General features: G+C 51.5%; 1 protein-coding gene across 3 annotated transcripts in view; it reads left to right on the top strand.

Annotated features, from left to right (window-relative positions):
- RXRG (retinoid X receptor gamma) overlaps window positions 1-25,057 on the top strand; it is a 45,062-nt gene that overhangs the window by 2,742 nt on the left and 17,263 nt on the right. Inside the window, exons 2-3 of one of the 3 annotated variants that reach the window (XM_041723083.1) lie at window positions 15,308-15,555; window positions 24,513-24,657. In XM_041723083.1, coding sequence (XP_041579017.1) covers window positions 15,308-15,555; window positions 24,513-24,657 — 393 coding nt within the window. Of the gene's footprint in view, window positions 1-15,307; window positions 15,556-18,559; window positions 18,812-24,512; window positions 24,658-25,057 lie in introns of those variants that run through there. The other 2 variants (XM_041723085.1, XM_041723084.1) reach the window with 2 other exon arrangements.

Below are 25,057 nucleotides of genomic sequence, written 5' to 3'. Positions count from 1 at the left end.
CAATTGGGGGAGCCCTGGTATTTGGTGTAATTAGGGTTCGGATAAGCGGAAACACAAGAGCGCGGCTGTGGGGAGACAGTAGGTTGATGTAACGTGGGGGAGCCGGAGGCAGAGGGGCCACCAGGTTGTTTGAGTGTCTCCCTCTGACGCGACTCTTCCTTGTTCCCGAGGGAGGAGAGTAATTATCTTGTTTAGGCCTGTGGATGTTTTCCATTTTGTTTGCGTGCACCAGTGAAGAGGCTGCTGAAACACTGAGCCAGAGGACACGGCTGGGTGAGAGGGAGGTCTGTCTGTGAACTGGGTGGTGAGGGAGGACCGTCCCCCCCCCCCCCCCCCCCCGCCTCCTACAGGAACAGGCCAGACCCCAGGACCTGAGTGGCTGTGGGCGGCAGCCTCGGCACGGGGTGGGGGTGCCTGCCACCCCCAACTCTTGATATATCAGCAAATGGAACCCCAGGGGGCTCCTGAGAATCCCCCCAGGGATGTGCAAAGTCACCCTTGGGAACTAACCCCTGGGGGCTGCGTCTGGGGCCGTGCTTAGCACAGGTGAGATCACCGTCCCATCCGTGACCGAGGGATGGGTGAAATGGGCCAGGGGGTGGTGGCTGCCTGGGTGGCAGTGGTCTCACGGAGGTGCCCCGTCTCCCAGCTCTCGGCCCTGCCATGTGATGAACGGAGAACCCTTCTCTCCTTCTCTGCCAAGTCCTGGCTTTGCCAGCTGCTCAGTAAGAGATTTGTTTGCCAGGATGAGACAGTTGCTGCCTCTAAGAAGATGGCAAAACAAAGCCTGTAATTCCCCCCATCCAATTGTGCGGTAATCCTCAGGGTGAGAACAGAGATCAGGAGGGGCGGGGGGTCTCGCATGTCGGTTAATGAGCCCGCTGCCACGCTTTCTCGGGGGCCAGCTACCCCTGGGAGCACTTTGCACCCTCGGCTAGTGACGTCCCTCTGAGAACTGAGCACTGGTGCCACGATTACCCTACTCCTTTTAGAGATGAAGCTGAGGCACCGCGCAGTGAAGTAACGGGTGACGTTCTGGTGACTAGAGTGGCCCCGGCCAGGATTTGAACCCAGGCAGTCCGGTCCCAGAATCCCTGCTCCACTGGGCTGCCTCTTGGGACTCCTGTGGGCCATGCACTTGCTCCAGGGCAGCAAGCCGTGGGGAGCAGCGCACCCCTTGCTGGGGTGCAGGAGCCCTAATCCCCAGTGGCTGCAGACACGTGGCCTGGCCATTGAGGAATTAAAACACGAGAGAGCTCAGCAGCCACTCGTTCGGGAGCAAGGGACTCTGGAGCATTAATTGGTGCTTCTCCTGGAGGCCTACTGCTCTGCAAGAGTCCTGTGCAGCTGACCCTGACATTTGTGTAGAAAGCTCTGCTTTTTTACCCAGGAATAGCTGGTGGGATGGGGGGTTAGGGGGAGGGCTGAGCTCGAGGTACGAGTGCACACAAGCATGTGTGTACGGATGGGGGGCAAGAGGAGGCTGTGTGTGGATGTGGGAGCAGATCTGCGTGTGTGTGTGTGTGTGTGTGTGTGTGTGTGTGTACATGGATGCGTGTGCCAGAACATATTTTTCCCCTCCGCCAATGTGTGGGTGGCTAATTGGGACCTACCATGGACGTAAGTGGTTAGGGTTTATGTGGGAAGGAGCAACTGTTTATGAGATTTAGGAAGGAACATATTTAGTGTAAACTATTTTTCTGAAACATTTACAATCTTACCAGGAGACAGAGAGCTGGGTAGGAACTGGGGGAAGAAATTGTGCAAAGACTAAATCTAAATTCTCCACCTCTTCCTTCCCCTCATTATGTTGCTTCTGTATCTGCAGAGAACTTCGCCACCAGAGTTGGGTGGCCGGGATGCCAGCGGCTCCCAGAGGAAGTTGTGATTTTCTCTTATTTGAAAGGAGAAGACTCAGAGGCCCAGGGAATGTAAAAGTTTATTTTCTGGAATGCCTGGGTTTGGGCGGTTCTTGTGGGATCGATCTAGGTCCTGGCTCATCGATCGTCACAAAGAGTGCAACTAGTAGCTAATGTGCCTGAGGCACCTACTGGGTGCCAAACCCTCTTCCACAGGCATTGCAAGAACCGTCCCATTAAATATTCTCAAGGGTCCCTGGAGGGAAGGTGCTACTCTTATTCCCATTTTACAGATGAGAATGTAGAGCCACGAGGAGGTTTAGTAACCTGCTCAAGACACCCAGCTGGTAAGGAGCAGACCCAGGATCCTAACCCAGGCAGGGGCCAGGGCTGCTGTGTGAAGCCCTGTGCTGTGCCAGCTGCTTGCAGGGGGGTAGGGGGGAGAGGGAGTGGGGTGCAGGGGGAACAGAGTCCCAGATCTGCCACAAATTGGTGAATTCTGTGTAAGAACTGCAACTAACATATTCAGTTCTTGCTCTGTGCTCCTCCACAACTTTCTTAGGGATCATAATGCATTTTTTGAATGTACGTAATTGCAAATGAATAAAATGACCCAGGGGGTGGGGGCAGGGCACCGGGGACTCAAAGGTCCTCAGGAAACAAAACCCAAAAACTTTGCCAGATGGGTCCCACTTTATTCTAATCCGTGGAACCCAGTTTTACATTCCAGGGTGGGAATTGGCAAGCTCTTTCTCTGCAGAACCAGATAGTAAACATCTGAGTCTTTGCTGGCTATAGGGTCTCCATTGCAACTGCTCGATAATCCTGTCATGGGGGGAGAGGAACCGTAACTAAAGCAGCAGAAAAGGAGGCACAGGGATGCCCTGCATCTGGGTGTTTGTGGACCGCTTGGGGGTCATTCTGGAGAAGGTTTATTACCATTTCTGAGTGGTTTCCAGTTGACAGTGGTTCCTGTCGTTGGCTCTGAACAGCTGGCTTCCCTGCCACAGAGCTGAGTCTTCAGAGCTAGACAGAGGGGCCTGCGGGCCATGGGGGTGACCCCTTAGTTACAGTTGAGGACACTTGGGGAAACAGGTGTGGCTTGCCCAGGATCTGCAGCTGCTTGTGATCTTCAGACTGGACTCTCCAGAACCCCCTGAGGGGCCAGCTGGAGTGGCAGGAGGAGGAGATGGTGGGGGGAGCCTCAGAGAGCCCTCAAATAACTCAATACTCTCCGCCACGCAGGGTCAGTGTTAGCCTTCTACGGTTAGGGATTTATTTATTTTTATTTCATTTTATTTTAAGATTTTATTTATTTATTCATGAGAAACACACACACACACACACACACACACACACACAGAGGCAGAGACACAGGCAGAGGGAGAAGCAGGCTGCATGCAGGGAGCCCGACATGGGACTAGATCCCAGAATTCCAGGATCACGCCCTGGGCCCAAGGCAGATGCTCAACCACTGAGCCACCCAGGAGCACCCTGGTGTAGGGATTTAATAAAATAAAGCCTGGGCTGCTGTAAACACACGGTAAAAGATCCCCTTCCCCATTTCAGGAAATTTGGAGACTACAGTTCTAAATTCAGCTAGAATTTTGTATGTAGATGGTTCTTAGGGGAGGTGTGCCTGTTGTTAAAGCCTCAGATGGCGCACCCGCACCCGGAGATGCTGACAAAGCAAAGTGAGACGTGGATTCTGTGCCTGTTACAGGAAGTTCTGTTTCAACAAATCACTCTAGGGCAGGCACTCAGGAGATCTGGCAAAAAGAGAGCTGGGACCTGGGACCTGCAACCCCTCCAGGCTTCAGGAGACCCTGGCCCTGGGCCAGTACTTTGATGAGTCACTGAACAACCTGGAGCCCCCTGCTGCCTTTATCAGATCCTGTGATTAAGAGAGAAAGAGGAAAGACAAGAAGTCTCTGGGTTCAAAATCAAGCTCAAATTCCTGATGGGATTTCAGAATTCAACATCTGAACTTAAAAGGTGGAAAAGCTTGTGATCTTTAATTCAGAAAGCATTTACAAGAAGTCAGAGGAGTGGCGGAGAAAGTCCCTAACGCCTATGTTGGGATGTCTCTTCTCGGCTGGCTTGCCTGGCTTTCCATTCTGTGACTCAGGGTCTCCTTCATTCCTCATTTGCTGGTCACTCGTGTCATGGGGAAGCAGTCTCTTGGAGAGTTTGGGGCTCCTGGTGTCTGTGCTTTCTCATCCCAGCGACGAGGGGAGCAGAGCAAAGATTAGAGGTCATGAGCTGGGAGAGAATATTCTAGACTGTCTGGGAGTGCCAATCCGTTGTTTGGCACACATTGACTAAGTATCTGGCTTGTGCAAGGGTTGTGCAGGACCCCGAGAATGAGGACCTATTCCTTGTCCTGAAGGGATGATAAACTAGTTACAAGCTCTGACGTCTGCATAACATTTGGAGATGAATTATTTCTAGAAATGTTTCTTGGGCCTGAGGATAGGTGAATGGATCCCAGGAATTTAGGTGTTTAGAACCTGAGAACAAATGATCCTATGTGCATCACCTAATGATAACACCGCACTAGGGATGTTGTTCACTGCATTTTAAGATGATCTGCAGTCTTCAGAAGACTGTCCATATTTAGGGGCACCTGGGAGGCTCAGCGGATGAGCATCTGCCTTCGGCTCAGGGCGTGACCCCGGGGTCCTGGGATCTAGGCATCGGGTTCCCTGCAGGGAGCCTGCTTCTCCCTCTGCCTGTGTCTCTGCCTCTCTCATGAATAAATAAAATAAAATCTTAAAAAAAAAAAAAAAAGAAGAAGGCTGTCCATATTTAGAGGTCAGAGAGAGCATATCTGAACAAGAAGTCCAGAGAGACGGAAAAAGGGATTGAGGTCACGTGTTCAAGAGCTGGATGTGGACGAGATTGATGTTCAAGGACTTTAGGGACAAGAGGTGAGGTAGGGGCACCCTCAACTAATGCCTGAAACACTCGTTGGCATTGCCTTGGTGGATCCACGGGTACATGGCGTGCCCAGTATATGAACGTGGCTTGAAGGGGCAGACGGTGTTCCTTGTGAGTGTCACCCCTGCCTCAGGATCGTGGAGTACCTCTTAGGCCATAGACACAGCACAATATCCGCCCATACCGTCAAGGCAGATAATGTGGTCCTGGGTAGGAAAGGTGGGACGCAAGCAAAATGCCATTAATTACATGCAGGAAGGTTAAGAGAAAATAGTGCTAGGCTCGACTCAGATTCTAGGTCTGTAACAATTCACAAGGGGCGCTTAGAAAGGTCACTTTATCATTCTGAACCTGTTTTTTCTAAATCTCCCTAATGGGGATCATTTCTGCCCTGGAGATTACTGTGAGTCAGTTTGACGCTTACGTGAAACAGGCACCGGCCCCCCCCCCCCCCCCCCAGGAGGGACCCCTCTCTCCAGAGCGCCTAGTCTGGGGTCTGGGACATAGTAGGCACTCAAAGGATATATATATATATATATATTTTTTTTTTTTGACTGGCTGAACCAATAGCTGATATGGGAATAAATAGCATTCTAGTTGGGAAGTGTTTTGTGGAGTGAGACGGTTCGTGGAATGTGGAATGTCCTGGAGCCTGGGAGCCAGAAGACCCAGTGTCTCTGTCCTGACCGTGTGTGGCCTTGAGCAAGTGGTGCAACCTCTGTGGGATTGTTTTCTCTTCTCTAAAATAAGGTAGTTCTTCAAATCCTAGAAGTCTGGTTTCTAACACCAAGCAATGTGGCCTTAATAATTTATGGCCTATCTCATTTGGAAAGGTTTGATTAAATCGGTCCTGCTATGATATGAACTAGTTTGTATTTGCTCATTCACAAAAAAAAAAAAAAAAACACCAAAAAAAAAAAAAAAAAGGTTTGTGGAGCAAATAGCATCTTAGAAGTGTTGCCCTATTTAAGTTACATCTGTTTTGAAGCAATTTAAAAAGCCTGGTAGGAGCATCATTAGCATATTAACGGGGTGTTAATTACAAAAGAGTCTTTTAAAGCAGATTTTATAAAATCTCCACTTAATAACCATTAGCTTGTGGTACTCGAAACACAAACTCTTCACGTGTGTTACTTAGGAGTAATAAAATTGTAATTTAAAAGTAATCTGCCAACTTGTCACGGATTTAGACTGATTTTTTTCCTCTCAATTGATCGAAATGAGTAAGGTTTTGCTATAATTATATATAATGCTGGTAATAATGAGGCTGATTATCAATCTTTGCCTGCTTTTCACTACCTCCATCACTGCAGATTTTAGGGGAGGGGGGTGTGGAAGGGGCTGGGGGTGGGGAGGGGGGAGGGGGGAGGAGAGAGGGATGCCCCTGTGCTCTCCCCCTCGGCCTAGCAGGCCTAGCACCCCAAGAGGCAGACCCATCCCTCCTGCGGAGGAGCAGCCCCTGAGCCCTCCCCTCCTTCAGGGCAGGAAGCAGGAGAGCTGCCCTGGGCACCCCTGAAAGGCTGGCCAGCTGCAGGCAACCTGTGGGCTGCTCATCTATGGGTCCCCACATGTTGCTGAGGGGCCCCGGGTGCTGAGCCCCTTCTCCCACACACTCCCCATGTGTGTCACGTTCCTTTGGTTTTCCCCATCGGGAAAGCCAGAAAGTGCTTTGGTAGCAGAGTAGTCTTCTTATAAAAAAAAATGTGGCTTCCACCTCTGCTCCTCACTCCACCCCCCCCCCCGCCCCGCCACTGAGTTCAGTGTCTCCCCACTTGAGATTGGCACCTGTTAACATGCAGAACGCTGTACCCGTCCTTCCTGTCCCATGTCACGGTGGCCGTGAAGCCCCGAGGTTTAAGTGTAGGTGCTTTTTTGTTAGTTTGTTTAAGATTTTATTTATTTATTCATGAGACACATAGGCAGAGGGAGAAGCAGGTGCCCCATGGGGAGCCCGATGCGGGACTCGATCCCAGGACCCCGGGATCATGCCTGGAGCCAAAGGCAGGTGCTCAATCGCTGAGCCACCCAGGTGCCCCGAGTGTAGGTGCTTTTGAACATGCAGGTCGTGACCCACGTGTAAGAAACGTGGACTAGCACCGGGCGTCCGAGTGCCCCTTCTACTGAAGGAGGTAGAGGAAGAGGTCGGGCTGAGCTGGGACCCCGACGAACTGTGGAACTGTGAAGGGCCAGAGTCAGGATGGGGTGCGTCCTCAGCAGACAGCGCTGGGGGTGGGAGAATCTGGCTGGCTCAGAGCCTAGAGCCTGCGACTCCTGATCTCGGGGTTGTGAGTTTGAGCACCACGCTGGGCATAGAGATTCTTAAAAAAAAAAAAAAAAAATTTAAAGAACAAAAGGAAGTGTGAGGGTCAAGGTCCAGAGGGAGGTCTCATGTTGAGTCTTTGGGTTGGGGGAGGCAGGGAGAGCTGTCCTGTGCTGCTGGGAGGAGTCGCAGAGCAGAGTCCTCCCCATGGTGGGGCTGGGGCGAAACCCACATCGGCTGCCTTGATCGCTCCGTTCAGAGGCCTCTGGTCCCATTCACGAGTGGTGTTCCCTTGGGCAGTGTCTCCAACATCCCTGGCCCCCAGCCCCTGCATCTGCACAGTGGAGAGCAGCGTGCCGGCCTTAACGGGGCTTGTGGATACGGGACGTGTCAATATATGTCAAGTGCTGAGATCCGGAGCTGGTCTTCACTCGGCAATCGCTCAGCCAATGTTGATCTGTTGTTGTTAGTCATGGGAGGAGGCGACGATTGAAGCATCAGTTAAAGTGCCTTCCTGCGGCGGGTCTCAGCCTGCCTGTGTGTTGGGAGCCAAGCTGGGAAAGGATGTGGGAGTAGGGGTCCCTTAGACTGGGAATGACCAGCCAGGGGTGCTCATCGGTTCAGCATCCGACTCTTGATTTTGGCTCAGTTCATGATCTCAGGGTCCTGGGATCCAGCTCCGAGCTCAGTAGGGAATCTGCTGGAGAGTCTCTTCCTCGGCCTCTACACCTCCCCCCATGCGCTCTCTCTGTAAATAATAAAAATATATATATATTTTAAAGGAAGAACAAGCCAGGTGTCGGACTACTCTCTGATGCTGGGGCTCATGCACCAGGTCCCTCCAGTGGAGACAAGCAGACGGGCTTGGATGTGCGATGGTGTCTCCTGGGGGAGAGAGTTGAATGGGATAGAGCCCTGTGGTGCTCTCTAGACCTCACAAGAGTCCTGCCTTTCCGGAATAGCATGTCTCTTCTTCTGTCCCCTTCCCTGTGGGTGGGTATGACCCAGTATCAAGATTCATGACAAGTTTCCACTCCGTGTAGGAGAGGCTTGTTAGCAGGCCAGCGAACTACCCTGGCACAGCAGCAAAGGGGTGGAAACACCGAGCCATTTGCTCCCTTGTCTGGCCAGTCAGAAAGACTCATGCTTGACATTTTCCTTTCATTGGCTGAGGATGAGGTTGCTAGGCAACCTCCTCACTTTGGTAAGAATTCTGTAGTTCTGAGTACCCGGGCTTCTCTTTCTCAACAAGTACCCCCTCAAGATGCACATGCAATTCGTTACTCAGAGATTTTCACTTTGGTAAACAGCGGGGCCGTAGACTTCTTATGCAAGTAATTTCTATTGATCAACTCCCTATCGTCATACACGTTAATCAACAAAAAATCATCCCATCGCTGATCCCGTCCTGTCGTCAGGTACTTTTTGAGCATCTGCCACGTTCCAAGCTCAGTGCTGGGTACCATGATGGTGACCGTTCACAGCAAGTGGAAATTAAAAGTATGTGACAACCAGGAGGACAGCAGATAGACGGGGGGGGGGGGGGGGGTGGTGCGTCACGTGGAGGGACCTCTTTGTGCCAGGCTGGGCTATGGGGAGACCTGGGCGATCCTAGGAGGGTGGAGTAGCTGGGATGATGGAGGGGCACTCCGGGCTCAGAGCAGTGGCTGTACTAGCCAATTCAGACAACTCAATATTATAAACAACTGGTATGTCCGTACCAGTGTGTGGCGATGACTTTCCTCGATAGAGCATTTGCCATGGGCCTGGCTTGGTCTAAGCCCTCGACGTACATGATCTTCTCCAATGGCATTCAGGCCACACACAGTGCCTCGCACACAACAATTACAGGACAGTAAATTATTGCACCTGCCACCACGGGGCCTGTGCTCTCAGGTGCTCTCAGCAGGCCACTGAGGTAGGCACGTGTGTCCCCACTTTGGGTGGGGAACTGCGGTTCGAGGGGTCACATTCCTTGCTCAAGTCTCGTGACTGGAAGGAGGTGGAGCCTCGAATCCAACCTAGGACTTTGTGGCTTCAGTCTTATGTTCGGCTGGACCGCCGCAGCGCCACGATGCACACATAGATCATGCTGGTGTGGGCACCTGCAGATTCCCAGAAAGCGTTGACTGCTGGTGACACTCAGGGTCCCAAACAGAACGAAGGTCTAACATGGTCCAGCTGCCAAGGACCAGGGGCCCCTCGGAAGGGGTCCAGACTCACACCCATGCCAGATTGCTGTGACCGGTGCTGCTTCTTTGAGACCTCAGTGGGCCGCGTCCTCATCCATGTTCATGGAGTGGCAGTGGGAGGGGTCTTGGAGACCCCTGAGCAGAATGAGGCCAGGAAATATGAAAGACTTTTCTTAAGTATGTTGCCAGGAGAGAAGAAAAGAGAGCCCACTAGCCATTTCCCATTAGATAAGTTACTTTTTATTTAAACAAATCACTGCCTGAATAAAGAGAATCGACTCTGCGGAGTGGAGGGTTTGTGCATTTCCCAGGCATCTGGCAGCGGGTACAGCCTGGCTGTGGCTAAAGAGGATTAAGAGGATGTAGGGTCAGGGATGGAGCAAGGCTGCTGAGGTGCAGAGACCAGGGAGGATGGGGCTGTAGGAACAAGAGGGAAGCACTGGAGGATACCTTGACCTTGGATCTAGACTAGAAACCGGGTTTCTGGAAAAAAAACGTGTGGTACCTTTTGGTCCTGGCTATGGCTCCAACATGGCTTTGAGAAAAAGAGGAAAGAGGGGGGAATCCCTGGGTGGCTCAGTGGTTTAACACCTGCCTTCAGCCCAGGGCGTGATCCTGGAGACCTGGGTTTGAGTCCCACATCGGGCTCCCTGCATGGAGCCTGCTTCTCCCTCTGCCTATGTCTCTGCCTCTCTCTCTGTGTCTCATAAATAAATAAATAAAATCTTTTAAAAAATTAATTAATTAATTAATTAAAAAAAGAGAGAGGGAAGGTGATGAAAGGGCCGTCTGTGGGTCTGACGCTCTGGGGTCTCTTTGGAGGACAGGTTCACTTCCCATTGGGAAACACTTCCATCATTAGAGGCACTGATTCCCACCTTTTCTAAAGGTAAAGCTTTCATGTCTGAGAACCAGTGGGTCATGGGAGAGACACAGAACCAACATGTAATCGTGTCAGCTGTATCAGTCTTTCTGAATTTTATTTTATTCTTTGAAGTGTGGCTATAAAGTAGCCCACCTCTTCTGCATCACTGACTCAGCAGAAGCAAACCGCATGGTAGGGCCATTGCAAAGCAAGCTTTAAGTCTGTTTCATCCTGTCTCAGCCATGCTATGCTCCTCACTGAGCAGCCGAGGCATATTTTGACTGTCCTCATTATTATTATTAAAAGTGCATTATTATGCACTTTTAATTTCAGTCACCCTCACATCATCTTCTTTTATTCTTGGGACAACTTGTGAGTTCCCCGAAGTCCGTGTTTCTATGTTTTTGTGCAGGTCAGTGTTCCTCTTATACATCATCCCTTTATACGTCCCTATTCCCAAGTGTCCTACGTATTGAGGTCCTTGTACTTACTTTGTCCTAGGTCAATTTACTTTTTTTTTTCAAACATTTGTTTATTTATTTATTTTTGGGATTTTATTTATGTATTTGAGAGAGAGCACAAGCAGGGTGAGCAGCAGAGGGAGAGGGAGAAGCAGGCTCCCCACTGAGCAGGGAGTCCAATGCGAGGCTTGATTCTAGGATCCCGGGATCATGACCTGAGCCAAAGGCAGATGCTTAACTGGCTGAACCACCCAAGTGCCCGTTTATTTATTTTGGAGAGAGAGAGAGACAGAGAGAGAGAGAGCGAGCAGGAGGAGAGACAGAGGGAGAGAGAGAGAGAATCTCAAGCAGACTCCCCTGAGTGGGGAGCCCGATGCAGGGCTGGATCTTAGGATCCTGAGATCATGACCTGAGCCGAAATCAAGAGTCAGATGCTCAACTGACTGAGCCACCTAGGTGCCCTTACTCTCATTTTGAAAACTTAAATAGCTATTTTTAGAAAGGTAATCTCAATGCAAAAATAGAAGCCCAGTCACTTGCTATAAATAGAAGGAAACAGTAAAAATAATTATAGAACTATTAAAAAAAAGAACTATTAATATGTTTTTCAAGAGTTTGTCACTTCACATATGGCCTAAAATGTCCCTTACCACTGTGTCGCAGGTTCCACACCCCAGGAACTCTTGGGTTCATGAATGTGTGACGCGGAGTCTGGTCCCTGTGTGTCCCCCCAGCTCCGGGCCTGCTGTCGGGGTACAGAAGGGCAGGGCGCAGGCTCTCTGCGATCCACGTGAAGCAGAGTGAGACGGAGAATAGCAGGGTCCTTTGGTCTGTGTCTGGAAAGCTGGAGCAGAAGGGAACATCGATTCCCTTTGGGTGGCCGGGCTGTGGGGGCTGGGTGGCCGGTGTCCCAGCGGAAAGCGCAGCTCCCCGCTCACCTGTCACACGTTATCTTAGGAACAGGCTCAAGATATACATTGGCCTCTTTAAATGTCACAGCCTTCCAGGGCCTCAGAAGAGTCTAAAATTGTCCTTTCCCATCAGTGGCCATCTGGGAGGATTTTTGGTGTTTCTGGCTCCGGTTCTTGGAAGCTGCCCTTTCTCCTTCAGATAAACTTTCAGCTTGAGATCCCTCCATAATTGAGTCATCGTGTACGCTGTGATGTGATGGCTCTCCAAATCATCCTTGCTGTCCTTGACAGCACACGCAGGGGAGAGCGTGGGCTTCAGATTGACAGTTAGAATCAAGCTCTGTCACTTAAACAGCCAGGCAAGCGCCAGGTACCACGCTGGGGACGGGGAAGCAAGAACGGACACCTTCCTCCCTTCTCCCAGGTCAATGGAAAAGATGGGAAATCAATCAATATGGTGACACAGTATAATAAGTGCGAAGATATGAGCAGGCCCAGACTGTTGTTAGAAAACGGAAAGGGCATCAACACCAGGGAAGGCTTCCTGGAGGAGGTGACACTTGTGTTAGACCTGGGAGGGAGGATGAATTAGAACTTGCTAGAGATGGAAGGGAGGGCAAATAATTTTGAACAGGGAGCAGCATGGGGGTGAGGCTGAGCATGAGTTTTCTCATCTTTTTAAAAAGCTAAAATGATCCTCACAGGCTTAACTGTCAGGATGAAGTGAGTTAGTGCATGGAATTTGCCTAATGCTACTCAGGACACGTGGTAAGTGGCTGACCCGTTCATGTGAACCCCTTTGGCACTGCTCTGCGGACCCACAGAACGTGGTTCATCTTCAGTCATGCTACTTAGAACAGGTGATTAGGGATTTATCCGTTTATAAGACAATTGTCCCTGATAGATGGAAACTCCTGGGTAGGATGATGGAGGGTCAGAGCTTCCTTGACCGTGGCGGTGACAGTTCTCTTCACGGGGAATCCTTAACCACGTTAGCAGCAGCTCAAGAGAAACTCTAGGTTGACATTCTCCCAGTGGAATATTTATGTCTAAAAGTAGCAGCACAGAGAGGAGCACCTGGGTGGCTCAGTGCATTAAGTGTCTGACTCTTGATTTTGGTTCAGGCCATGATCTCAGGTTCGTGAGATTGAGCCCGGCACAGGGTTCTACACTCAGGGGACTCAGCTTGAGATTCTCTCTCTCCCTTTGCCCCTCCCCTCACTGAGAGAGAGAGAGAGAGAGAGAGAGAGAGAGAGAGAGAGAAACAGTAAGCAATAGAGAGATAATGAGAGAGGGAGGATGAGCAGGGGGAGAAGCAGAGGCAGAGGGAGAAGCAGACTCCCCACTGAGCAGAGCAGGGAGCCAGATGCAGGGCTCAATCCCAGGACCTCCGGATCATGACCTGAGTTGAAGGCAGAAGCTTAACGGACTGAGCCACACGGAAGCCCCATAAATAAATCTTAAAAAAAAAAAAAAAAGAGTAGTTGCATAGAGAAAACACACATCCCCTCCCCCCCCACACCACAAAAAAGCCAAAAATGCACCTCCACGTTCATTGCAGCATTATTTGCAATAGCCGAGCTGTGCAAGCAACCTAACTGTCCATTGTTGAATGGATAATGGATATATATGAGATGGGACACTATTTTGCCATAAGAAAGAATGAAGTCTTTTCATTTGTGACCACACGGATGGACCTTAGGGGGCTGTGCTAAGTGAACTAAGTCAGACAGGGAAAGACAAATACTGTGTGATCTCACTTCTGTGAAGTCTGATAATAATATTAATAATAATCATACCTCGAGCTCATAGATCCAGAGAACAGATTGGTGGTTGCCAGAGGCAGGGATGGGGGTGGGAGAAATGGGGAAAGGGAATCAAAAGGTACAAACTTTGGGTCATAAATACGTCCCGGGGACGTAATGACAGCATGGTGACTGTAGTCGATAACACGGTCTTGTACGTTTGAAAGTTGCTGAGAGTAGATCTTAAAAGTTGTCATCACAAGGAAAGAAATTTCTCACTGTGTGTGCTGATGGGTGTTAATGAGTCTTATCTGTGGTGATCATTTTTGCGACATATACAAATATCGAATCATTATGTGGCACACCTAAAATACAGTGTTGTGTGTCTACTATTATCTATGATCTCAATAATGAAGCAAGAATACCCCCCATTTGCTTCAACGTGGATGGAACTGGAGGGTATGATGCTGAGTGAAATAAGTCAATCGGAGAAGGACAAACATTATATGGTCTCATTCATTTGGGGAATATAAATAATAGTGAAAGGGAATAGAAGGGAAGGGAGAAGAAATGGGTAGGAAATATCAGAAAGGGAGACAGAACATGAAGACTCCTAACTCTGGGAAACGAACTAAGGGTGGTGGAAGGGGAGGAGGGCGGGGGGTGGGGGTGACTGGGTGACGGGCACTGAGGGGGGCACTTGACGGGATGAACACTGGGTGTTATTCTGTATGTTGGCAAATTGAACACCAATAAAAAATAAATTTATTATTAAAAAAAAAACCAACAAGAATAGCTCCACAGTTCTACTTCCGAGGCGCTGTGCTCCTCCCCAGCACATCCTCCCCCGATTCTGCTCCCAACACCACCCTTAATGACCCCTGTTGTCTCCTGAGGGTTAGGACAGCATCGTGCATGTAGCAGGTACTCCCCGAATGAACAGGGAACCACGCAGGGGAGCAGCCCTGCCCTGTCGAGCTTCCAGTCTCTGCTTTGCTGCTACACATGCTGAGGTTCATAGCTTCTCTCTTCTGGAGAGAATGCTTATGCCGGGCCCCTGTGAGGATGGTGGGGCACCTTCCTTCTCTGTCATCTTGAGCTGCGGCTGACCATAAGGGACCTTGGAGTTAACTTACGTGGGAGAAGTGGTACCAGACGACCATGTGCCCTGGGTCTGTTCCTTGGACACCTGCGACCACGGCTCCCTGTGTCTGGAGGCGGGAACAGTCTGGACAGGCCTTTCTGCACCGGCTTTCCTGGGCCTCTGCGGCCCTTAAGCTGTGGCCAGGCTTCCTGAGTCTTCTTCCCTGAGTGCTGATAAAGCCCCATGGTGTGAAGACAGGCAGGGAAAGAACGTGAATGGGCCCAGAGCTGCAAAAGATCCGGGCAGTCAAGGGTATGACAACAGCCTCTCCCCGCACCTGCACCCCACCCCACCTGCCTGCATTACCATGTTGGAAGGTGACACCTGATGGCAAGAACTGTGTCCTCTTGGGCTCCAGGATCCCCGGCACCTGGAATCGTACCTGCATCTTAGTAAATGTTCATTGCATGTGAGTGAACGAATTTCTCCCGACTTGCAGGCTCAGCCCTGCCCCAACTCTCCAAGCGGTATAGGTGCGAAACCTGGAATTCTGGAGCAGCCCTGCACCTGCTCCCTCCACCGGCACATGCGAGTTTGGACTTGAGTCCCCTTCACTGTCTGGCTGGGCCAGGCCACGTCACATGCGAGTTTGGACTTGAGTCCCCTTCACTGTCTGGCTGGGCCAGGCCACGTCGCCGATGCCCCGGGGCTCGTGGGCTGTGCCCCCTGCGGCCCTGGCTGTCCATGTGACCCAGGCCAAGGTAGATTCCAAGGCAGGCAGCCAAGAACCTAAACACCATGGATGCCTGTGGTCCTAAGAGGCTCTCTCCCCATCTGTCCCTCACTTGCCGTTATCCTGCCAGCTCAGCGTGGGGTGTGAGCACCTTGGGTTCACAGGTACGGGGTATGGCAGAAGGAGGGGAGGCCTCCGTCCTCACAGGGGCCATCCCGGGGCCCAGGCTCCCCTCACCTATGCTCTTCTCCTTACAGGCTCCCCCGGCCACTCTGGCTCCACGTCCATGAGCCCGTCGGCAGCCTTGTCCACTGGGAAGCCCATGGACAGCCACCCCAGCTACACGGACACGCCAGTGAGTGCCCCGCGGACTCTGAGTGCAGTGGGGCCCCCCCTCAATGCCCTGGGCTCTCCATATCGAGTCATCACGTCTGCCATGGGCCCGCCCTCGGGAGCGCTGGCAGCACCTCCAGGAATCAACCTGGTCGCCCCACCCAGCTCCCAGGTAGGTGTCCTTGCTCTAGCTGGACTTCCCTCTGCCCCGCCCACCTCCCAGGTAGGTGCCCTTGCTCTCAGGGACTTCCCTCTACCCCACCCAGCTCCCCAGGTAGGTGCCCTTGCTCTCAGGAACTTCCCTCTGCCCCACCCAGCTCCCCAGGTAGGTGCCCTTGCTCTCGCGGGACTTCCCAGCATCCCTACACAGTGTCTCCCAGGCTGCTCCTGGAGCCAAGGCCGCGCTTGGCAGGTGTTTAACATGTACTCGCCAAATTCACTGAGTGTGTCCCCAGGCCGAGCAGCCCAGAGCACCGACAACGCCCCAGGGCCAGGAGCCTGCGACCCAGAGGCCTCCCCTGTGGTTTAATGGTTCAGCCCTGGCAGTGAGCTCGCTGATTCTGAGGGCTGTTTGTCATCCTGGGGACAGGCCCCCTCTGTTCTTTGCAATTCAACAATGAGTGTTTATGGAGTCCATGAAGTGCCTGGTGCTCTACTCCAGGCTCAGAGGATCTGGAAATGATGGGAATGGTGGGCTTTGCCCTCCAGGAGCTTATAGCTGAGAGAGGGGAAATAGGCAGGTGTGGCACATGGATGAATCTAGAACCCAGTGGCAGTCTGTGTTACCTGTAGGTGGTCTCCAAGAAAAGACTGGGAACTCCGGAAGGAAACCTCACCTAACCCCTAGTGCTTCTGCTCCAACAGAGGGCAGGTGGTGTGTGCATGGGGGACCTTGCACTGCTGCTCCGAGGACCCTGTAGGGTCCAGTTGCCTTTTACTTCCTCCCGGCAATGTTGCAGTGAGATCATCAACTTTCCTTTCTTGTGCTGGTCAGCTGTTGCTGTAATGATGCTGTGGAACCGTCCTCAAATTGTCATGGTCTGCACAAAAACACATTTTTCCCCCCTCGCTCACAAATTTACATCAGCTAGGATGGCTCTACTTCAGCAGGTGGTGGGGGAGCTGGATGAGGCTGCAGGCTGGGGGGCCGGTCTGCTCCTCGTGTCCCAGACTGAAGAAGCAACAGCTAGTCGGGTCACGCTTTTCTCGTGGTGTGTCACAGGAGTGCAAAATCAAAGCCACATCAGTAGGCTACAGTGAATTCTGTTCACATCGTGCCCACTAAGAAAACGGTATGGCTGACCCCAGCATTGGCAGGGCAGGGAACTAGGCCGGGCCTGTTTTAGCTGGAGATTCCACAGAGTTAGGAACAATAATCCCATCTACTGTGTTCTCCTCCCTCACGTATGGGAATCTCAGTTTTGGGCCGGCACCATCCTGCCCCAACCACCAGCACACCCAAAGGCAGAATTAGTAGGTCCTGTAGCTTCTTTGGAACTTATAGTTTGGGAGAAGAGGCAAGAATCCCTTTGTGCCAGGGTTTCTTTCTACGACAGGGAGAACTTCAGAGACCATCCCTAGACTGTCCCTTTCAAGAGGCTTCATGCACACAGGGTTTGAAAGCAAAGTCACCTGCAGTTGCAGAACTTTAGAGCGAGCAAGGGCTTCAGAGATCTACCGATCCAGGGATTTGAGAATCTGGAAAAGACCTTGGGGGTCATCGAGTGTGGGACTGCAGGAACCGGAGCAGGCAGGCAGCAGAGGTGGGCGAGTGAGGCCCACATAAATCGGTAGGGCTGGTGGGGCCCTGCAGGGAGCTGTCTGTCCCCTTCCCTTGAAGCCATTCAGATGGGAAGCTTTGAAAGCATTGCATAGGCCCAGCAAATGGGTCACCTTTGGCTGGCCCTTTTAACCCCAATTTGTAATCTGATGGTTTCACCTGTAGGACCTTCTTTAGGGTGCACATTTCTCCCCCACCCCATATTTTGGTCCTTGTGGAGCCGGTAAAAGCCTAGCTGAGAACCACTAAATCTGTCTATGTCATCCTATTCCCACAAATGAAGTAGCAGGGGCTCAGTGAGCTCAAGTGACATGTCCAGCCGCACACAGCCAGTGGACAGCAGAGCTGGGGTTCACGCCCAAGTGTCCTGCCCGCCCCCCATGCTGTGTTCATGACGCTGCATTCACCTGCTGCTGTGGCGTGTGCTGACTCAATCGGTGGCCCCAGGATCCTCCACTGGCTGCCAAGGATTAGAAGGTGACTCATCAGTGCTCCTGAAGAGTCTCAAGGGGGGGGGGGGGACGGCGTGGCACTTCCTGCAGGTAAATTTTGTGGCAGTGGCACATGGGCTATGGTAGGTATGAGGGCCGAGCCAAAGGGAACAGGAAAAAGGGACCTCTCAACTTCCCAGACGTGTGTTTCTTGAGAGTGTGTGACCACCCAGAGGAGTGGGGACCAGGTGGCCCTGGGGATGGACATGTATTTGTGCCACTGTCACCTACTGTCATTGGCAGAGCCGGTGTGACACATACACTTCAGAATGTGAGGCCCCGAAGAGGTTTGTTGATCCATGTTCTTTCATGGGAATGGACCCCCAGAAAGGCAGGTCGGAGCCAACAGGCCAGAGACAGAAGGAAACGTGGACTTTCTGGGCTGAAAGTAGACTCCTGCGCGGGTGCTCACGTTCACTCATCTAATTATTTAGGAAGGCCCTACTATGCATCTGGCAGTACTTGCCACCATCCTAGGTTCTGGAGATAAGTGCGGAGTAAGGTGGCTAAAGTCTTCACTGTCGTGGCAGTGACACCGTAGCAGGCAAGACAGACAGACACCAAACGAACGAACAAGGTGGTTTCTAACAGCAGTCATTCTATCCATGAAGCAATAAGACAGGGTGAGGTGATAGACAGTGACAGGGCTTGTGGGTGGGGAGTGGGCAAGGCACCATTTTTCAAGGCTGCTTTTAGCAACCATGCTCGGGTCTGATTGAGCCAAACCTAGCCAATAAACTCAGCTTCCTAGCCGTGCGAGTGGCAGGGCCGCTATTCCTGGACCATATGTCTGTACAGAGGGATTGGGGTTGAAAGGTCAGCTGAAAGCTTTGGTCCTGGCCAACTGGGCTGTGTGCAGAGGCCGAGGCCAAGTTTCACTCTGGGAGCTATATTAAGCTTGCCAAGCTCTGGGGAAGCTCAGCAGCCCTGGACACCGCACAGTGTCGTGGGCTCGGGCTCTGGAGCCACACGGCAGAAACATTTTGCCCGATTAACCAGATGACACAGGACGTCTAGTACCCTAGGTGTTAGCTGAGGTGAGTTGGACTCTGAACCATCTGGACAGACGGTCTCTCTGCATCCTGTCTTCCTCACCCAGGATGGGTCCGAGGGGGTCTCAGGAGGGAAACATGCTCCTCCTGTGATCTGGGTCCAGGGTAAGTACAGTTTCGGGGCGAGGGGAGGGGGCTGTGGTGGTGAGGCAGCTGCAGGCAGTGAGTGTCTCCCGTTCCCTGCTCTGCCCTTCTGGTGTTTGAGCTTCTCTCTTTTGCTCTTGTTGGATTTTCATTCTTGAGGAGTAAAGAGAGCTGAACCGATACCATGGAGGCGGGGACTGTGTAACCTTTCTGCAAACCACTTGGGCATCCAGGTATCTCAGTTCCCCTTTCTGTATTTCGGGGGAACGTGCTTTTCCCGGGTTACCCTGCAGGGATAGGTAGGAATATTAAAGGAACTAGGGATTTGAAAAATTACTTCTCAAGGGCTCTATGGCACTAAGGTGGTGATAGGATTGTTATTATCCCCAGGTGATATGAGGCACCTCAGTGATTGAGACTCTACCCCCGTGTGACCATTGATTCTGGTGCACTCTTGCTGAGAGGTTCGAGAGATGTTCATTTCAATAAGCGTTCATTGAACCAAGCCCTGGATATTTAAAAAAAAAAATTGTAAGAATCAGGCTCTGCTCGGGGAGTATCTGAGTGGAGGGAGTAATTTCCAGAAACACCAAATATATAATTGGGAAGATATTTATGTGACTTTCAGACAAAATGATCTAGGCCACATTTTCCTAACTTTGTGTGTGTGTGTGTGTGTGTGTGCATGTGTGTGTGTGTGTGTGTGTGATGTCAGTTGCCTGGACTCAGAAGCAAGCCCTGCAAGGCCCTAGAATGCCCCCTGCCTCCTGAACCCAGCTGCCTGACCTGGGTTCTGTCCCTGAAAGTTCCTGCCCAGGTAGTGATTGATAACCGACTTACTATTCTTGCAGATTATTGTAGAGAATACATAAGTAATAAAAAATTACAAATGTCAGAGCTGGAACAGACCTTAAAGATCATCTTGTTTAATGATTTAAAAAGTTAAGCCATTAAAGTCTTTTCTCCAAGAGAGAAAGCACGTTTGGAAGGCTGATACGTGTGTCAGCGACAAACAGGTTTGGTTGAACTCAGGGCAGATCTATTTTTTTTTTAAGATTTTTATTTATTTATCCATGAGAGAGGCAGAGGGAGAAGCAGGCTCCATGCAGGGAGCCCGATGTGTTAGGACCCCAGGATCACGCCCTGAGCCGAAGGCAGACGCTCAACCGCTGAGCTACCCAGGGATCCCGAACTCAGGGCAGATCTGAAGCCTTCTTGTTGGCCCTCCCCTGCCACCCGCACACTCCCAGTTGGAAGAGCCACTGATCTAGTCTGTCGACCAGTAAATGTTGTCTCTAATGCAGCGACCTGGCCAAGCTCATGGGGGGAGGAAGCAGCAGGTGTCCACCAGAACCCAGGGCTCCTCTCTGCCCAGTGAGGTGGGGGTGGGGGGGTCCTGGCTCCTGACTCCTCATGGCCCAGACCCTGAAAGGACTAAAGGAACGCCACTCTCCAGAGTCCAGTCCCTGGAAAAGGAGCGCCTGCCTGCGCCCTGGCAGGCCGGCCACGTATCTGCATCCAGTGGAATAATTTTGGCTAAAAGCAGCTCAGAAATGTGGGACCTGATGTTCCGTGATGGCTCCAGGGCATTCAGGGAGCATTTGGCCCCTGGCTGGGAGTCTGCAGATGGAAGCCAGGCCAGTCAAGTGTGTCTCCCCCTGTTCTCAGGGAGCGGCCAGCCGCCTGGTGCATCCCCCGTTCTGAAAGTGCTCGCTTCTGCTGAGCTGCTTCTAATGGAACAAGACAGCCGGGCTCGGGGGCTCGGGGCCAGGCAGCTAATGGGTTCGCACTTGGGTGGCTGCCTCTTGTCGCCTCTACCTGTGCTGGGAGCCCGTGGCCCCCCACCTGCAGAGAGGCCGGTGGAGAGGGGAGCAGCAGCCCCTCCATCCTGCTGCCCGGCCCATGGGGAGAAGGGGTGGAGAGGGGCTGCTGGCTCCCCCCTGGGAGAGCGAGGGCCCCTCACTGCGGGGGTGGCCAGGAAGCTGCTAAGCCAGGGCGGCTAAGCGTCCCCTGCGCTCCAGACAGACCTTCCCGTGAAGGAGGAATGACCTGGGAGCCCAGTGTCCTCGCTCCAGCCTGTGAGCCAGGGAAGATCCCCAGCCAGCCTCTGGGTCTCCTCTGGGCTCCCCTCCTGCTGCCCGCCTCACTTACCTCCCTGGGGCAGAGTTCCAAGAGCTGTATTCCTCAGCCTGAAACTTCCAGTGGCTGCTCTGACTTGCTCCTCAAGATTAAATCCACTCTCTGTAGCCAGACAGTCAGGCCTTGGGCTGTAACATGGCCCCCCTGCCCCGCCCCCAGCCTCGTCTCCTACCCATCTACACTCTCCATGAACCCCTGGGCTTCCCAGGGATTGGGAGGGGGTGTCCTTAGCTCTCAGAGCCTTTAGCCCATCAGCAGCCCATCCAAGTCTTACCCACTTTGGAAGGCTGTCCAGTCCAAGCTCAAATGCCACCTCCCTAATTTCAGTTGTTTGGGGTCTTTCCTTCCTAAACAATCCCAGCTGACTTAGTCTCATCAGTGACCAGTCCCTCGAGGCAGTACCTGCCATCCTCCTTTCTGTATCCCCTTAGTATTTCTGAATGAACACACATGAATAAACCACTCTAAGGCCTGGTAAGCTCATCTGAAGAGTAGATGACTTCATAGGGTTGTTGTGAGCGCCAAGCAAGCCTTCTATAGGGGGCAGTGCTGTCCTGTGACCTCTGCAGGCTGCAGGTGGCAAGGCTGGTCCCATGGGACACGGCAGTGGGAGGGGAAGGTGAGTGAGGGGCTCTTGAGGCTCAGGGGGTGGTGGCCTCCTCCTCATTCCCATACCCTTTCTTGTCCATCTGAGGATTTGGGGACAGAGCCTCAGGCAGCCAGAGCGTTCTTTCTCTGGGGTCACCAGAACTACAATGCTTCCATCTCAAGGGTGGATTTAAGTGGTGACATCTCTTCCACTGAAGCACTTGAAAAGAGTTGTCACCTAGAAGTTACACCAACAGAAACCCCCTCAACCTATTTCTTAAGAACCAGTACATATCTACATATGTCCCACATCTGAAGTAATGATAACCTAGTAGTATGACAGCATTAGTTTTCCGACCCCGACCCCGCCAAGAAATGGAGTCATTTAACGCCTTTGGTGAATGTGGGCTCATTTCCTGCAGAATTCCTAGCATAGGGACGCCTGGGTGGCTCAGCGGCCGAGCATCTGCCTTCGGCTCAGGCCATGATCCTGGGATCCCGGGATCGAGTCTGCATCGGGCTCCCCACAGGGAGCCTGCTTCTCCCTCTGCCTGTGTCTCTGCCTCTCTCTGTCTCTCATGAATAAAAAAAATAAAAACCTTAAAAAAAAAAAAAGATTTCCTAACACAGAGTAGAATGTGGGCTTATAAGAAAGACTCAAAAAATTCTTGTCTTGATTAACCAGATTTTATTGCAATGATAAGAGCCAGCAGCTATAGAGTCCCTACTATGTATCGGGCACCGCGATAGGGATTTTTCGGCATTACGTGATCTAATCTCGCCAGTGACTCTGTAACCTAGGCCTTACTAGGCGCATTTTACAGATAAGGAAACAGGGTGGAGGAAACTAAGTAACTTCTCTGAAGCCATGTAGCCCGTCAGGGCAGACTGGGAGTTAATCCCAGTTCTGTGGGACTCCAAAGTGCAGTTTTTCCTGCCAAACTGGCGAATCTTAGCCCTTCGCTGCACATTAGCATTGCCTGGTAACCCTAGAGAAATAGCAGTACCGATGGCCCTCAGACCCTCAAAATTCCTGGGTGTGGAGCGATGGCATCGGTGTTTTCCCGAAGTTCCCAGGTAGACATCTGGAGCTGAGAACCATGGTATGACACTAAAATGAAGCAAAACACTGGGGGCAAGTTCTAGATGTCTTGTCTTAGCCTTGTATAAGAAGAGGGAGGGGAGAGAGAGAGAGAGAATTCTCCCCATCTCATATGTGTTTTCATGCTACAAATCAATTTTTAAAAATTCTTGGTGGCCCTGACTTCAAAGCCCGGAGCTGCAGGCAGTCTTGTCTTTCTGCATCCCTTCCTGCACTTGACCCGAGCCTCTTGCCCACCTCCTGTGCTCAATACATATTTGCTTAGTGGATTGGAAAGCTGGTAAATTTAGAAGGAACCTAACTCAGGCTGTGTTGTGGGTTATGTTTTATTGATCATCCCCTCTGTCCCCTCTGTCTATGTTTTATTGATCATCCCTTCTTGAATAGAGAAATCCTACCTTTCTTTGGCTTAGTTTGAGACTTGCGGTCGCCCGGGGGAGACGGTATGATGCAAAATCCACATAGACCACACAGAAGTCAGTGGGACCCCTCTTAAGCTCCCAGATATTTGCTGGGGGCTCCTGCTGGACGCTTAAACACGGGCTCAGGTGCTCCGCACCACCTTTGCGATTACTCGTAAGTGTTCTTAATTCCGGTGCCTGTCCCAGCTCTTCAGCGAGCGTGTGCGTTCTGGAGGAAGGAGAGAGCTTCTGGGTTTTCCATCTTCCTCACAGTGCCTGCCTAGCATGCTGGTCTGTGCCCATGGGCGCTCACCGTGCCTGCTAACGGGACGACTCCGTCTTAGGCGTTGACAGTGTCTTCGATGAATATAGGCCACTCAGCAGTGGCTTCTGGGTAATGTCCCCGAGTACTGGGAGACTGGAGGCGGTGGTGCTGAGGAGCCGATGTGACCTTGTGGCAGGGCGGAGGATGGGGACACACATCCATTTCTCCAGCCACACGTGCTGGGACCATGTGGGACGCGGGGAAGAAGGGCAGACAGTCCCTGGCTGTGGGGATCTCCCAGTTTCACAGGAGGATGGTCTGTTCCTTACAGTCGAGTTCAAAACCATGACCTGGGACTTTCTACCCAACACTTTGGTGCTTCTGCAATGATTTGGGCATTTGGTTTAGCACTTTTATTTTTTTTTTAGGATTTTATTTACTCATTAGAGAGACACAGAGAGGCAGAGACACAAACAGAGGGAGAAGCAGGCTCCCTGCAGGGACCCCAATGCGGGACACGATCCTGGGACCCCAGGATCATGACCTGAGCTGAATGCAGGTGCTCAACCACTGAGCCACCCAGGCGTCCCTGGTTTAGCACCTTGTGCAGGCTCGTTGAGATGACCCCTACATATGCCTTCTCTTCCACTTTACTGTGAACTCATAAAAGTGTGCATTTTTACACCTCACCTCTGACCCCCAGAGCCTGGCACAGCACCTTCAGGGTGAGCACTCAGTGAGTGTCTGTTGATGGACTAAACGGGTGGATTTGCATTCTTTTTTGCTCAGCTCTCTTGAAGTCAGTCTTTTGCCTGAGAGCCCTAGCTCCTCTTGGAGCATGGCGGAATAGACGGTACTTACTACAAAATCTAAAAACACACAACTGACCCGTCCTAGGTGTGTCTTGAGCATGCCAAGGGTGGATTTCTAGCACCAATGACACACATGAGTAAAATGAGTACAAGCAGAGCACTCTGATGATGGCTGGTGATATTCAATTTAGGGTTTGGTGTCCAGAAATGATTTAGTCCCCTTGCGCCACTTGTTTTTTCCTCCCTTACGTTCCTGTTCCCCCACAGGCGGTTTTGGGTACTCTGTACTTAGAAACTACTTCTTGAAATAGAACTTTATTTTTTTTGTCTTGTGAGGATACCCTTGTCGTCTTCTATCTTGGGCGTCGGGTCTCCCCTGGCTCCATGTTTTATTGGATTTTTTTTTCTCCTGCAGCTAAATGTGGTCAACAGTGTCAGCATTTCAGAGGACATCAAGCCCTTGCCAGGGCTTCCTGGGATTGGAAACATGAACTACCCATCAGCCAGCCCTGGCTCTCTGGTTAAACACATCTGTGCCATCTGTGGGGATAGGTCCTCAGGTACGTGTGGAAGCAGATGCCATTAGGTGTCCCGTGCAGCAGGGTGAGCCCAGAGATGGTGCCTGTTTGATTGCCCACCCGACTACCTTATACCCCATGGAAGGAAAAGGGCCTTTTAGGATGGTCCAGCGTGGCACCCAGGCAGTAAATTGCTGTCACTGGGTTCATAGGCTGCAATCTAGATGAATTTAAAATATGATTTCATTTTTAAGGATTGGGTTTATCAGAAATACTTCAGAAACACCTCTTTGGAGTTACTGCATTGCATACTGTGTGTGTGTGTGTGTGTGTGGAATGAGGACGCTCTTGTAATTAGACAGGATCTCTTTAAAATCTTTTAAAAAATTATTTATTTTTGTAATTCTAAAAATGATGTTCCTGTGTAGGATACTTCCCAGTG

Source organism: Vulpes lagopus, chromosome 11, assembly GCF_018345385.1.
Source record: "Vulpes lagopus strain Blue_001 chromosome 11, ASM1834538v1, whole genome shotgun sequence".
NCBI classification, from domain to species: domain Eukaryota; kingdom Metazoa; phylum Chordata; class Mammalia; order Carnivora; family Canidae; genus Vulpes; species Vulpes lagopus.
The sequence above is the reverse complement of the archived record's forward strand: the minus strand, read 5'-3'. Positions and strand labels throughout refer to the sequence as shown.